The sequence below is a fragment of the Bombina bombina genome, chromosome 2 (genome assembly GCF_027579735.1).
Source record: "Bombina bombina isolate aBomBom1 chromosome 2, aBomBom1.pri, whole genome shotgun sequence".
Taxonomy (NCBI): Eukaryota; Metazoa; Chordata; class Amphibia; order Anura; family Bombinatoridae; genus Bombina; species Bombina bombina.
In genome coordinates, this window is record NC_069500.1 from 931,524,937 (window position 1) to 931,538,958 (window position 14,022).

At 41.3% G+C, this 14,022-nt stretch overlaps 1 protein-coding gene across 2 annotated transcripts in view; it reads right to left on the bottom strand.

The window, feature by feature from the left end:
- Positions 1 to 14,022, bottom strand: part of PTPN13 (protein tyrosine phosphatase non-receptor type 13) — a 565,956-nt gene that overhangs the window by 21,614 nt on the left and 530,320 nt on the right. For both annotated transcript variants that reach the window (XM_053703380.1, XM_053703379.1), the window contains 3 exons: positions 13,720 to 13,772; positions 8,344 to 8,441; positions 6,973 to 7,121 (listed from right to left, as the gene is read on the bottom strand). In XM_053703380.1, coding sequence (XP_053559355.1) covers positions 6,973 to 7,121; positions 8,344 to 8,441; positions 13,720 to 13,772 — 300 coding nt within the window. The remainder of the gene's footprint in view (positions 1 to 6,972; positions 7,122 to 8,343; positions 8,442 to 13,719; positions 13,773 to 14,022) is intronic.

The window sequence follows — 14,022 nt, forward strand, 5'->3', positions numbered from 1 at the left end:
CGTAGCATACAAGTTACGTGCGTATATTTCACCCGTCGCTCGCAATTATTACTCGCATAGGCTAACATGGGACAGCGTCGTAAATCGGTATCCAATATCCAGCGCAAGGCCTTTACGTGACGAAAATGGGGAAATCTTACTCCATTTTTACCTCGCCATAAAAGGCAGCCGTAGCAGGCCTTGCGCTGAGTATGGGAGCACCGTAACTCACGAAAATGCCTGCAAAAATAAACTAACACCTAACGCATGCTCAATGTCTATCTACCTGTCAACCGCAATCCCCCACCGCAATAACTAATAAAGTCTATTAACCCCTATATCCGCCATCAAACCCACACCGCAAGTAATAACTAAATTATTAACCCCTAAAACGCCATAGCCCACAACACAATTAACCTATTCAAGTATTAACCCCTAAACCGCCATAGCCCACATAGCCTATTAAATGTATTAACCCCTAATCTGCCGCCGCCAACGTCGCTGCCACTATAATAAAGTTATTAACCCCTAAACCTAAGTCTAACCCTAACACCCCCTAACTTAAATATTATTTAAATAAATCTAAATAAATTTACTATTATTAACTAAATTATTCCTATTTAAAACTAAATACTTACCTATAAAATAAACCCTAAGATAGCTACAATATAATTATTAATTACATTGTAGCTATTTTAGGATTTATTTTTATTTTACAGGCAACTTTGTATTTATTTTAACTAGGTACAATAGTTATTAAATAGTTATTAACTATTTAATAGCTACCTAGTTAAAATAAATACAAATGTACCTGTAAAATAAATCCTATCCTAAGTTACAATTACACTTAACACTACACTATCATTAAATAAATTAAATTAATTAACTACAATTACCTAAAATTAAATACAATAAACTAAACTAAAGTACAAAAAACAAACACTAAATTACAGAAAATAAAAAAAAATTACAAGAAGTTTAAACTAATTACACCTAATCTAAGCCCCCTAATAAAATAAAAAAGCCCCCCAAAATAATAAAATTCCCTACCCTATACTAAATTACAAATAGACCTCAAAAGGGCTTTTTTGCGGGGCATTGCCCCAAAGTAATCAGCTCTTTTACCTGTAAAAAAAAGATATACAACCCCCCAACATTAAAACCCACCACCGACACACCCAACCTTACTCTAAAACCCACCCAATCCCCCCTTAAAAAAACCTAACACTAACCCCTTGAAGATCACCCTACCTTGAGCCGTCTTCACCCAGCCGGGCAGAAGTCTTAATCCGATCCGGGCAGAAGTCTTCATCCAAGCGGCATCTTCTATCTTCTTCCATCCGACGAGGAGCGGCTCCATCTTGAAGACATCCGACGCGGAGCATCCTCTTCGTTCGACGTCAAACTGAAGAATGAAGGTTCCTTTAAATGACGTCATCCAAGATGGCGTCCCTTCAATTCCGATTGGCTGATAGAATTCTATCAGCCAATTGGAATTAAGGTAGGAAAAATCCTATTGGTTGATGCAATCAGACAATAGGATTGAGCTTGCATTCTATTGACTGATTGGAACAGCCAATAGAATTCGAGCTCAATCCTATTGGCTGATTGGATCAGCCAATCGGATTGAACTTCAATCCTATTGGCTGATTGCATCAGCCAATAGGATTTTTCCTACCTTAATTCTGATTGGCTAATAAAATTCTATTGGCTGATGCAATCAGCCAATAGCATTGAAGTTCAATCCGATTGGCTGATCCAATCAGCCAATAGAATGCGAGCTCAATCCTATTGGCTGATTGCATCAGCCAATAGGATTTTTCCTACCTTAATTCCGATTAGCTGATAGAATTCTATCAGCCAATCGGAATTGAAGGGATGCCATCTTGGATGACGTCATTTAAAGGAACCTTCATTCTTCAGTTGGACGTCGAACGAAGAGGATTGCGGATATAGGGGTTTTACGTGTCGGGCTTATTTTTTATGAGGCGTGTTAGACTTTTACGGGAGATTTGTTATTTTATTTACTTTTCTTAGGCGCCGGCAGTTTCTAAAGTGCCGTAAGTCACTAGCGACTCCAGAAATTTGTCTTTATGCTCATTTCTGGACATCGCTAGTTTAATTAATGTGGGCACAGTAGGACGCATATAATGCACTCTTGTGACACTGAGCTGTATGCTCACAATCTCATAAAAGCTGACACTATTAAAAGGGCATTAAAAACTAAATACATTTTATAAGCATAGTATTCAGGTTATTCACACCTCTCTCTAGTCATAGGTGCTGCCATGTTGAAATCTAGTTTTCACTGCATTCTAGGGCTGATGCATTTGCATATGTGCAGCACCTCTCCTTCAGATACCTGCAGTGTAACCTAGGTTCCAAAATGGCAGCTCCCATGATTAGAGGGAGTTGCATAAAATATATGAAGTATTTAATGTCTCTTTAAAAGCATGTGCAGTCACAAAATGTAGTCATAGCTGTGTACAGTAATTATACACTTGTATCTATCAAACTCAAATTAAAAAGGGGTGCACCAACTAGGGCTTCTTCTCCTATATACAACACCACAATTAAAATCATTAAAAAGACTATCAATAAATAATGTTATTCTAATAATGTTACAAACTTTATATTCATAGGCTCAAAATCAAATATTCAATAACTAGTCCTAAAGCCCGTGTACATGGGACATTTTTTTGCAGTACAGCTGTTCCACCCCTTGCTCTCACTCTATCCCCCCTCTCTTTTGCTCTCTCTCCCTCTCTCTCCCCCCTCTCTTTTGCTCGCTCTCCTCCTCCCTCTCTTTTCGCTCTCTCCCCCTCTTTTGTGCTCTCTCCCCCTCTGTTTTGCGCTCTCTCTCCCCCTCCTCTTTTGCTGTCTCTATCACCCCTTTTTTGCTGTCTCTATCACCCCTTTTTTGCTCTCTCTCCCCCCCTCTCTTTTGCTCTCTCTCTCCCCCCTCTTTTTTTCTCTCTATCCTTTCTCTTTTGCTCTTTCCCCCCTCTCTTTAGCTGTCTCTCCCCCCCTCTCGTTCCACCCCTATCTTTGCGCTCTCTCTCCCTTCTCTTTTGCGCTCTCCCCCTCTCTTTTGCTCTCGCTCTCTCCCTCTTTTGCTCTCTCTCTCCCCTTCCTCCCCTTCTGTTTTGCTGTCTCTCTCCCTTCTCTTTTGCTCTCTGTCCCCCTCTTTTGCTCTCTCTCCCTCCCTCCCCCTCTTTTGCTCTCTCTTTCTCTCCCCCCTCTATTTTGCTGTCTCTCTTCCCCTCTCTTTTGCCGTCTCTCTACCTCTCTTTTCCACTCTCTATACCCCATCTTTTGCTCTCTCTATCCCCCCTCTTGTGCTTGCTCTCTCTATCCCCCCTCGTGCTCTCTCTCCCCCCTCTCTTTTGCTGTCTCCCCCTTTCTTTTGCTGTCTCTACCACCCTCTCTTTTGCTCTCTCTCCCCCTCTTTTGCTCTCTCTCTCTCCCCCTCTCTTTTGCTCTCTCTCCCTCTTTTTTTTTTCTCTCTCTCCCCCTCTCTTTTGCTCTCTCTCTCCCCCTCTCTTTTGTTCTCTCTCCCCCCCTCTCTTTTGCACTCTCTATCTCTGTCTCTCTTTCCCCTCTTTTGCGCTGTGCCCCCTCTCTTTTGCTCTCTCTCCCCCCCTCTCTTTTGCTCTCTCTCTCCCCTCTCTTTTGCTCTCTCTCTCCCCCTCTTTTGCTCTCTCTCTCCCCCCTCTCTTTTGCTCTCTCTCTCCCCCCTCTCTTTTGCTCTCTCTCTCCCCCTCTCATATGCTCTCTCTCTCCCCCTCTCTTTTGCTCTCTCTCTCTCCCCCCATCTCTTTTGCTCTCTTTCTCTCCCCCCTCTCTTTTGCTCTCTCTTCCCTCTCTTTTAGGCTCTCTTCCCCCTCTCTTTTGCTCTCTCTCTTCCCCTCTCTCTTTTGCTCTCTCTCCCCCCCTCTTTTGCTCTCTCTCCCCCCTCTCGTATGCGCTCTCTCTCCCCCTCTCGTATGCTCTCTCCCCCTCTCGTATGCTCTCTCTCTCTCCCCCCATCTCTTTTGCTCTCTTTCTCTTCCCCCTCTCTTTTGCTCTCTCTTCCCTCTCTTTTGTGCTCTCTTCCCCCTCTCTCTTGCTCTCTCTCTCTTCCCCCCTCTCTTTTGCTCTCTCTCTTCCCCCCTCTCTTTTGCTCTCTCTCTTCCCCCCTCTCTTTTGCTCTCTCTCTCCCCCCTCTCTTTTGCTCTCTCTCTCCCCCCTCTCTTTTGCTTGCTCTCTCTCTCCCCCCTCTCTTTTGCTTGCTCTCTCTCCCCTCTCTTTTGCTCTCTCTCTCCCCCCTCTCTCTCCCTCTCTCTCTCCATCCCCCCTCTCTTTTGCTGTCTCTCTCCTTTCCTCTCTCTATCCCCCCTCTTGTGCTCTCTCTACCCCCCTCTTTTGCTCTCTCTCCCCCCTCTCGTATGCTCTCTCTCTCCCTCTTTCTTTTGCTCTCTCTCTCTCCCCCCCTCTCTTTTGCTCTCTCTCCCCCTCTCTTTTGCTCTCTCTTCCCTCTCTTTTGTGCTCTCTTCCCCCTCTCTTTTGAGCTGTCCCCCCTCTCTTTTGTTCTCTCTCTCTCCCCCCTTTCTTATGCTCTCTCTCCCCCCTCTCTTTTGCTCTCTCTCTCCCCCCTCTCTTTTGCTCTCCCTCTCCCCTTTCTCCCCCTCTCTTTTGCTCTCTCTATTTCCCCTCTTTTGCTCTCTTTCTCCCCCACTCTTTTGCACTCTCTCTCTCGCCCTCTCTTTTGCACTCTCTCTCCCTCCCTCTCTTTGCTCTCTTTCCCACCCCCTCTCTTTTGCTCTCCCACTCTCTTTTGCTCTCTCTCCCCCTCTCTTTAGCTCTCTCTCTCCCCCCTCTTTTGTTCTCTCTCTCTCCCCCCTTTCTTATGCTCTCTCTCTCGCCCCCTCTCTTTTGCTCTCTCTCTCCCCCTCTTTTGCTCTCTCTCTCTCCCCCTCTTTTGCTTTCTCTCTCCCCCTCTCTTTTGCTCTCTCTCTCCCCCTCTCTTTTGCTCTCTCTCTCCCCATTCTCCCCCCTCTCTTTTGCTGTCTCTCTCCCCTCTTTTGCTCTCTCTCCCCTTTCTTTTGCTCTCCTTCCCCCTCTCTTTTGCTCTCCCTCCCCCCTTGTATGCTCTCTCTCTCCCCCTCTTTTACTCTCTCTCTCCCCCTCTCTTTTGCTCTCTCTCCCCCTCTCTTTTGCTCTCTCTCCCCCCTCTCTTTTGCTCTCTCTCCCCCCTCTCTTTTGCTCTCTCTCCCCCCTCTCTTTTGCTCTCTCTCTCTCCCCCCTCTCTTTTGCTCTCTCTCTCTCCCCCCTCTCTTTTGCTCTCTCTCCCCCCTCTCTTTTGCTCTCTCTCTCTCCCCCCTCTCTTTTGCTCTCTCTCTCTCCCCCCTCTCTTTTGCTCTCTCTCTCTCCCCCCTCTCTTTTGCTCTCTTTCTCTCCCCTTTCTTTTGCTCTCTCTTCCCTCTCTTTTGTGCTCTCTTCCCCCTCTCTTTTGAGCTGTCCCCCCTGTCTTTTGTGCTCTCTCCCCCCTCTTTTGCGCTGTCCCCCCTCTCTTTTGTGCTGTCTCCCCTCTCTTTTGCTCTCTCTCTCCCCCCTCTCTTTTGCTCTCTCTATCTCCCCTCTTTTGCTCTCTCTATCTCCCCTCTTTTGCACTCTCTCTCTCCCCCTCTTTTGCACTCTCTCTCTCCCCCTCTGTTTTGCACTCTCCCCCCCTCTCTTTTGCTCTCTCTCCCCACCCCCTCTCTTTTGCTCTCTCTCCCCCCTCTCTTTTGTTCTCTCTCCCCCCTTTCTTATGCTCTCTCTCCCCCTCTCCTGTGCTCTCTCTCTCCCACCTCTCTTTTGTTCTCTCTCTCCCCCCTCTCTTTTGCTCTCTCCCCCCCTCTCTTTTGCTCTCTCTCTCCCCCTCTCTTTTGCTTTCTCTCTCCCCCTCTCTTTTGCTTTCTCTCTCCCCCTCTCTTTTGCTTTCTCTCTCCCCCTCTCTTTTGCTTTCTCTCTCCCCCCTCTCTTTTGCTCTCTCTCTCCCCATTCTCCCCCCTCTCTTCTGCTGTCTCTCTCCCCTTTCTTTTACTCTCCCTCCCCCTCTCTTTTGCTCTCCCTCCCCCCTCTTTTGCTCTCTCTCTCCCCTTTCTTTTGCTCTCCCTCCCCCTCTCTTTTGCTCTCCCTCCCCCCTTTCTTTTGCTCTCCCTCCACCCTCTTTTGCTCTCTATCCCACCTCTTTGTCTTTTTGCTTTCCTTCTATCCCCCATCTTTTGAGCTCTCTCACGCCCGCCCAGTGCTGCCCGACCTCACCCATGGCACACCCGGCCCCGCCCATGTCACGTCCGTCCCCGCCCACGTCACGTCCCTCTCACATCGATCGGCACTTGGCAGATGCCAGGTTAGTTTGTGTAAAGTCAGGTGCGTTTGTCCTTGCGTAGTCTCAACTGCGCATGACAGCTTCGGACAAACACACTTGGCCTTTTATATTATAGGATAGTAATAAATAGCTTTAAACATTATCAATATGTATTTGTTCTTACTGATTTTAAAACCGATGATACCGATTTCTGAGGTTTTTATACCCTTGCATCTCAATGGCCTGGCAGAAAAAGGTGCCTCTGAGGTGCCATGGAAATATTAATAGAGTTTGAAAAAAATTGTATTTAATGCATATATATTAAAACTTTTCATATATGATGCTTAATATAATTCACAATTTATGTTTTCCAATATAAATCCCCATTATGAAAATGGACAGGCACAAATTTTAACTAAAATTAAATGGTGAGACAATGCATTATAAATATTACAATATGTATGTTCTGATGATACATACCATAACCTCCACATGTCTTCTAAGAAATGCAGATTTATTTTATATTACTTTAAAAACCCACACATTATAAACGTAACTATTTTAGAAGGAACAAAAGGAAACTATATGTATAATCTCTCCTCATACAAGATATTCTATCCATGACAACATAAAACACTATATTAAATATAAATATTTACCTCAAACTCCTCTGAAGGGACACCTTGATCAAGCATGCCATGAATTGTTCGTATAACCTGCTTTAAGTGGGAACCTGAATACCTGCCGGAAGGCATAACTTGAACGAGAGGAAGGGAGGAGAGTTCTTCATCTGTCACTATGAAGCAGTCTGGTAACGAAGAATTTGTGATAATTTGCATATCTTGCATGATATATATATATATATGCAATACATAGAAAGGGAATGTGACGTAACACAACATAACATTCCATGATAGTATCTAGAAAACTAATAAGTTCTGGTTTTCATGTCAAATGATTTGGAATAGATATGTGCGATTCGTTTCAGATCGATTCGGAAATTCTGAAAATTCGGCGATTCGGATCGAACTGAATTTCCGAATTAAAATACTGCCGAATTTACCGAATAAATCCAAATTACTTCGGATTTATTCGGTAAATTCGGATGGCCATGGACTACACTAGTATTGTACAGTATAAGTCTAATCCCACCTAACACTTACCGAAATTCCGAACCGAATCCAGCCGAATTTAGTACATAATACTAGTCTAATCCCACCTAACCTAATCCGAATGAATCCGAAACAAATCCGAACCGAATTGATTCAAATTTTTCCGAATTCGAATCGCTCCGAACCGAACCAAATTTTTTCGCCATGCACATGTCTAATTTGGAATAATGGTTAACAATTTTGCAGAAGACAATTTTTCAAAAACCAATCAGTAGTGGTGAATTTGCTTTGATGATCAAATATCTTAAATAAAATATAGATATATTATCCAGCTGCTCAGTGTGCAACGATATGCAAATTGTTCAAATTTTACTATTACTTAGGGAAATAATGTTCCATGAAATTTATTCTATCATTTGAAAATCTCTACAGAATTTAGGTTAACACTTCAATATCTAACAATATCTGATTTTCACGTCAAATGATTTGGAATAATGGTCAACTATTTTGCAGTAGACAAATTCTCAAAAACAAATTAGTAGTGGTCAATTTCTGCAGTGGTCAATTTGTTTTGATGATCAAATATCTTAATATACTATAGATATATTATGCAGCTGCTCAGTATGTAATGATATTTTGTTCAAATTTTGCTGTAACATAGGGAACTAATGTTCCCCATAAATTCCTTCTATCATTTTAAAATGTATACACACATACACTGAAGTCTGAGGATTAACATTTGAATGTTAATATATGAATATTCAAATGGTACATTTAATAATGTGAATAAAAACTTTTTGGTTTTGCAAAAACAAATGTTTAGTGTTCTGTAAAGTTTTTTTTTTTAGTAAATTTGGTGAAACATTCAACCATCCCTACTATAGCCCATAAGAAAATGAGCACAGTGCATTTTTTTACCTGGAATATCTTTGCTTAATGATTCTAGTGATAAGTCATCACTTTCCCAGGTCAGTTCTTGTTCCTTTTTCCTTCCTATGTGATCTCCCGATTGTGAACTATCAAAATAATTAACAATTTACATAAACTTAAATACAAATTACTATATAAAAGCAAACAAATATAATTACATCATCCAACAACAGATATAGAACAGAGAGCAGAAACAAGCTAGAATTTTATAATTGTTTTGCAAGTTATACAAATGTCTGAGATTTACCTGTAATTTAGAAAGGACAGCACCCAGCTATGTAATAAACTATCGCCTAGATTTAGAGTTTTGCGTTAGAAGGGGTGCGTTAGCTATGCATGGTTTTTTCCCCCCGCACCTTTTAAACAACGCTGGTATTTAGAGTTCTCTGAAGGGCTGCATTAGGCTCCAAAAAGGGAGCGTAGAGCATAATTTACCGCCACTGCAACTCTCAATACCAGCGTTGCTTATGGACGCGGCCAGCTTCAAAAACGTGCTCGTGCACGATTCCCCCATAGGAAACAATGGGGCAGTTTGAGCTGGAAAAAAACCTAACACCTGCAAAAAAGCAGCATTCAGCTCCTAACGCAGCCCCATTGTTTCCTATGGGGAAACACTTCCTAAGTCTGCACCTAACACCCTAACATGTACCCAGAGACTAAACACCCCTAACCTTACACTTATTAACCCCTAATCTGCCGCCCCCGCTATCGCTGACCCCTGCATATTATTTTTAACCCCTAATCTGCCGCTTTGTACACCGCAGCAACCTACGTTATCCCTATGTACCCCTAATCTGCTGCCCCTAACACCGCCGACCCCTATATTATATTTTTTACCCCCTAATCTGCCCCCCCCAACGTCGCCGCTACCTACCTTCACTTATTAACCCCTAATCTGCCGACCGGACCTCACTGCTACTATAATAAATGTATTAACCCCTAAAGCTAAGTCTAACCCTAACACTAACACCCCCCTAAGTTAAATATAATTTAAATCTAACGAAATAAAATAAATCTTATTAAATAAATTAATCCTATTTAAAGCTAAATACTTACCTGTAAAATAAACCCTAATATAGCTACAATATAACAAATAATTATATTGTAGCTATTTTAGGATTAATATTTATTTTACAGGCAACTTTGTATTTATTTTAACTAGGTACAATAGCTATTAAATAGTTAATAACTATTTAATAGCTACCTAGTTAAAATAATTAAAAAATTACCTGTAAAATAAATCCTAACCTAAGTTACAATTAAACCTAACACTACACTATCAATAAATTAATTAAATAAACTACCTACAATTAAATCAACTAAACTAAATTACAAAAACAAACAAACACTAAATTACAAAAAAAAACAAACACTAAATTACAAAAAAATAAAAAAAAGATTACAAGAATTTTAAACTAATTACACCTACTCTAAGCCCCCTAAAAAAATAACAACGCCCCCCAAAATTAAAAAATGCCCTACCCTATTCTAAAATAAAAATTTTACAGCTCTTTTACCTTACCAGCCCTTCAAAGGGCCTTTGCGGGGAATGCCCCAAAGAAAACAGCTCTTTTGCCTGTAAAAAAACATACAATACCCCCCCCCAAATTACAACCCACCACCCACATACCCCTAAATCTAACCCAAACCCCCCTTAAAAAATCTAACACTAAGCCCCTGAAGATCTTCCTACCTTATCTTCACCACGCCGGGTATCACCGATCCGTCCAGAAGAGGCTCCGAAGTCTTCATCCTATCCGGCAAGAAGAGGTCCAGAAGAGGCTCCGAAGTCTTCATCCTATCCGGCAAGAAGAGGAGATCCGAACCGGCAAACATCTTCATCCAAGCGGCATCTTCTATCTTCATCCATCCGACGAGGAGCGGCTCCATCTTCAAGACCTCCGGCGCGGAACATCCTCTTCTCCCGACGACTAGACGACGAATGAAGGTTCCTTTAAGGGACGTCATCCAAGATGGCGTCCCTCGAATTCCGATTGGCTGATAGGATTCTATCAGCCAATCGGAATTAAGGTAGGAAAAATCTGATTGGCTGATTGAATCAGCCAATCAGATGCAAGTTCAATCCAATTGGCTGATCCAATCAGCCAATCAGATTGAGCTCGCATTCTATTGGCTGATCGGAACAGCCAATAGAATGCAAGCTCAATCTGATTGGCTGATTGGATCAGCCAATCCGATTGAACTTGAATCTGATTGGCTGATTCAATCAGCCAATCAGATGTTTCCTACCTTAATTCCAATTGGCTGATAGAATCCTATCAGCCAATCGGAATTCGAGGGACGCCATCTTGGATGACGTCACTTAAAGGAACCTTCATTCGTCGGGAGTCGCCAGAAGAAGAGGATGGATCCGCGTCGGCTGCTTCAAGATGGTCCCGCTCCGCGCTGGATGGAAGAAGATTGAAGATGCCGTCTGGATGAAGATGTCTACCGGTCCGGATGCCCTCTTCTTGTCGGATAGGATGAAGACTTCGGACCCTCTTCTGGACCTCTTCTTGCCGGATAGGATGAAGAATTCAGACCCTCTTCTGGACGGATCGGTGGTACCCGGCGTGGTGAAGATAAGGTAGGAAGATTTAATCCTAAAATAGCTACAATATAATTATTTGTTATATTGAAGCTATATTGGGGTTTATTTTACAGGTAAGTAGCTTTAAATAGGATTAATTTATTTAATAAGATTTATTTTATTTCGTTAGATTTAAATTATATTTAACTTAGGGGGGGTGTTAGGGTTAGACTTAGCTTTAGGGGTTAATACATTTATTATAGTAGCGGTGAGGTCCGGTCGGAAGATTAGGGTTAATACTTGAAGTTAGGTGTCGGCGATGTTAGGGAGGGCAGATTAGGGGTTAATACTATTTATTATAGGGTTTTTGAGTCGGGAGTGAGGCGGATTAGGGGTTAATACATTTATTATAGTAGCTGTGAGGTTCGGTCGGCAGATTAGGGGTTAATAAGTGTAAGTAGGTAGCGGCGACGTGGGGGGGGCAGATTAGGGGGTAATAAATATAATATAGGGGTCGGCGATGTTAGGGGCAGCAGATTAGGGGTACATAGGGATAATGTAGGTGGCGGCGGTGTGCGGTCGGCAGATTAGGGGTTACAAAAATTTATTAGAGTGGCAGCGATGTGGGGGGGCCTCGGTTTAAGGGTACATAGGTAGTTTATGGGTGTTAGTGTACTTTAGAACACAGTAGTTAAGAGCTTTATGAACCGGCGTTAGCCCATAAAGCTCTTAACTCCTGACTTTTTCCTGCGGCTGGAGTCTTGTCGTTAGAAAGATCCCATTGAAAAGATAGGATACGCAATTGACGTAAGGGGATCTGCGGTATGGAAAATTTGCGGCTGGAAAGTGAGCGTTAGACCCTTACCTACAAGACTCTAAATACCAGCGGTAGGCCAAAACCAGCGTTAGGACCCCCTAATGCTGGTTTTGACGGCTAACGCAGAACTCTAAAACTAGGCATATATTTGGTTGTCTTTCAAAATACCTCCTTAGAGTGACAGGGTATAGCAGATACACTGCCATAATATAATACCAAATTATATTGTTTAAGCAGAATAAACTATAATTTCCTTCCTTTTATTTGTCTATTTAAGATTCTCATCTTATGTATACATTTTATCACAGTTGTCACCCAGCCCACAATGGGCTCAATTTAGCAAGCCCTTCTCCTCCCTATGACTGCAGGTTATCACAAGATAACCCGCAGTCAGTATTTCTCAAGCAGTGATCATCAGACTGCTGCTTCCTACCCTATTCTCCACCTCTTGTATGACAGGGGAGATTGACAGCTCCAGCCTGCACGCTATTGGATGTACGCGGACAGGATTGCATGTGAGCACAAAATAGCTCTTGTGTGGAAAGTTGAATTCCGTCAGCGGATTGCTGCCCGCCAGAGGCGAGCTGGAGCAGACAGGGGCGAATATGTACGTCCCAGTCCGCCCTAGCTTGGTAAATCGAGCCCAATATAGGGAGAAAGAGTGTTCATGCAGCAGCTTGAATATAACAAACTCTTATCAGTTGCTTGCCTGAGTACACTTTAAGCCCAACTAGTAACATTTTAATATTGCAGTTTAAATGTATTGTGTTAATAATCTGGTCATACTAATGTTTAACACACAAGATATATGAAAGGTTACCATGACATTATGTGATATAAATGCTCTAGTAAACGGTACATTTAAAGGGACAGTCTACTTGAAAATTTATGAGTGCCACACTAACAGTTGCAACAAGTAAAAAGTGGTTTATTGTGGCTCTTTGTGCACGTTGCAAGCAGCGCACGTATTACAAGTTGAAAGTAAACCTGTTCGATCAAGAGCAATTTAATTTAATGTGCGTCGGGATTGCACGACTCCAGAGCTCTGGTTAACAGTTACACAAGACAGAAAAGTTACACAAAACACATCAAAAATACAGTTCTACTCATAACACTATCTAATAAAAATTATTATTAAAAAAATTACATTAAAAAGTTATAAAGGCTCAAATATGAGGGTTCAGGTATTCAAAAACCATGCAAAAGGCTTTAACATAGAGATACATACATAAACATGTCTAAAAATGTATATGTATGTGTGTACATATGTATTTATGTGTGTATATATGTATGTAAACACATAAATACATATATGCACATATATAGACATATATATATATATATATATAAGTGCAATTGAGCCCTTTGCAGTCAAGTAGCTGAACACATGTAAAATCATATTTATGCAATATTCATATTTAATAAAGGTTTTAACTATATATTTAATGTAAATATGTCACATTCCAATGTTTTTCACACAGTTTTTTTATGTTCTATGTATTTATAAATAGATATTCCTATATATATATATATATATATATATATATATATAGTATTTTCAAAATAGGACTGCACTCGCTGGATTTAAGCATAAAACTTATTTTATTTTATTGTGGTAACGTTTCGGAGTCCACAGACTCCTTCCTCAGACCAGTACTGGTCTGAGGAAGGAGTCTGTGGACTCCGAAACGTTACCACAATAAAATAAAATAAAATAAGTTTTATGCTTAAATCCAGCGAGTGCAGTCCTATTTTGAAAATACCGTGAATATTACTGACCTGGCACCCTGGTTGATGACTGGAGGAGATTGAGAGTGCAGATACACATGGAGGATATATATATATATATATTATATATTTAGTGAGAACAATACATATTAGATAACAAAAGTAAATTGGAAACTTATTTCAAATCACCTGCTATATCTAAATCATAAAAGAAAAACATTGGGTTTCATGTCCCTTTAATTCATTTCAACATTTATTTTGCAAATGTCACATTTCTCCGATTTCTCACCTTTTAAGTCTGGCTTTATCAGCGCAGTATCTTATATCATTTAATTTTGCGGACTGCGGAAAAATAAGATGATAGCAATTAACAATTATTAAAAAACACAATTTTCTATTGTATTTTTTTTTACAACACTTTTTTTTCTTAACTAATGTCACAGTAAATGTTATTGGAATGTTTCCTACAAATAATCTTTGTAACTGCATTCCTGAGCTCGATGATTTCCATTTGTTTTAATGTCCTAAGCACTTGGGCATAAATATTGCACAAATAAAAAGGACATACTATTGTACAAGCCATTTACACAAG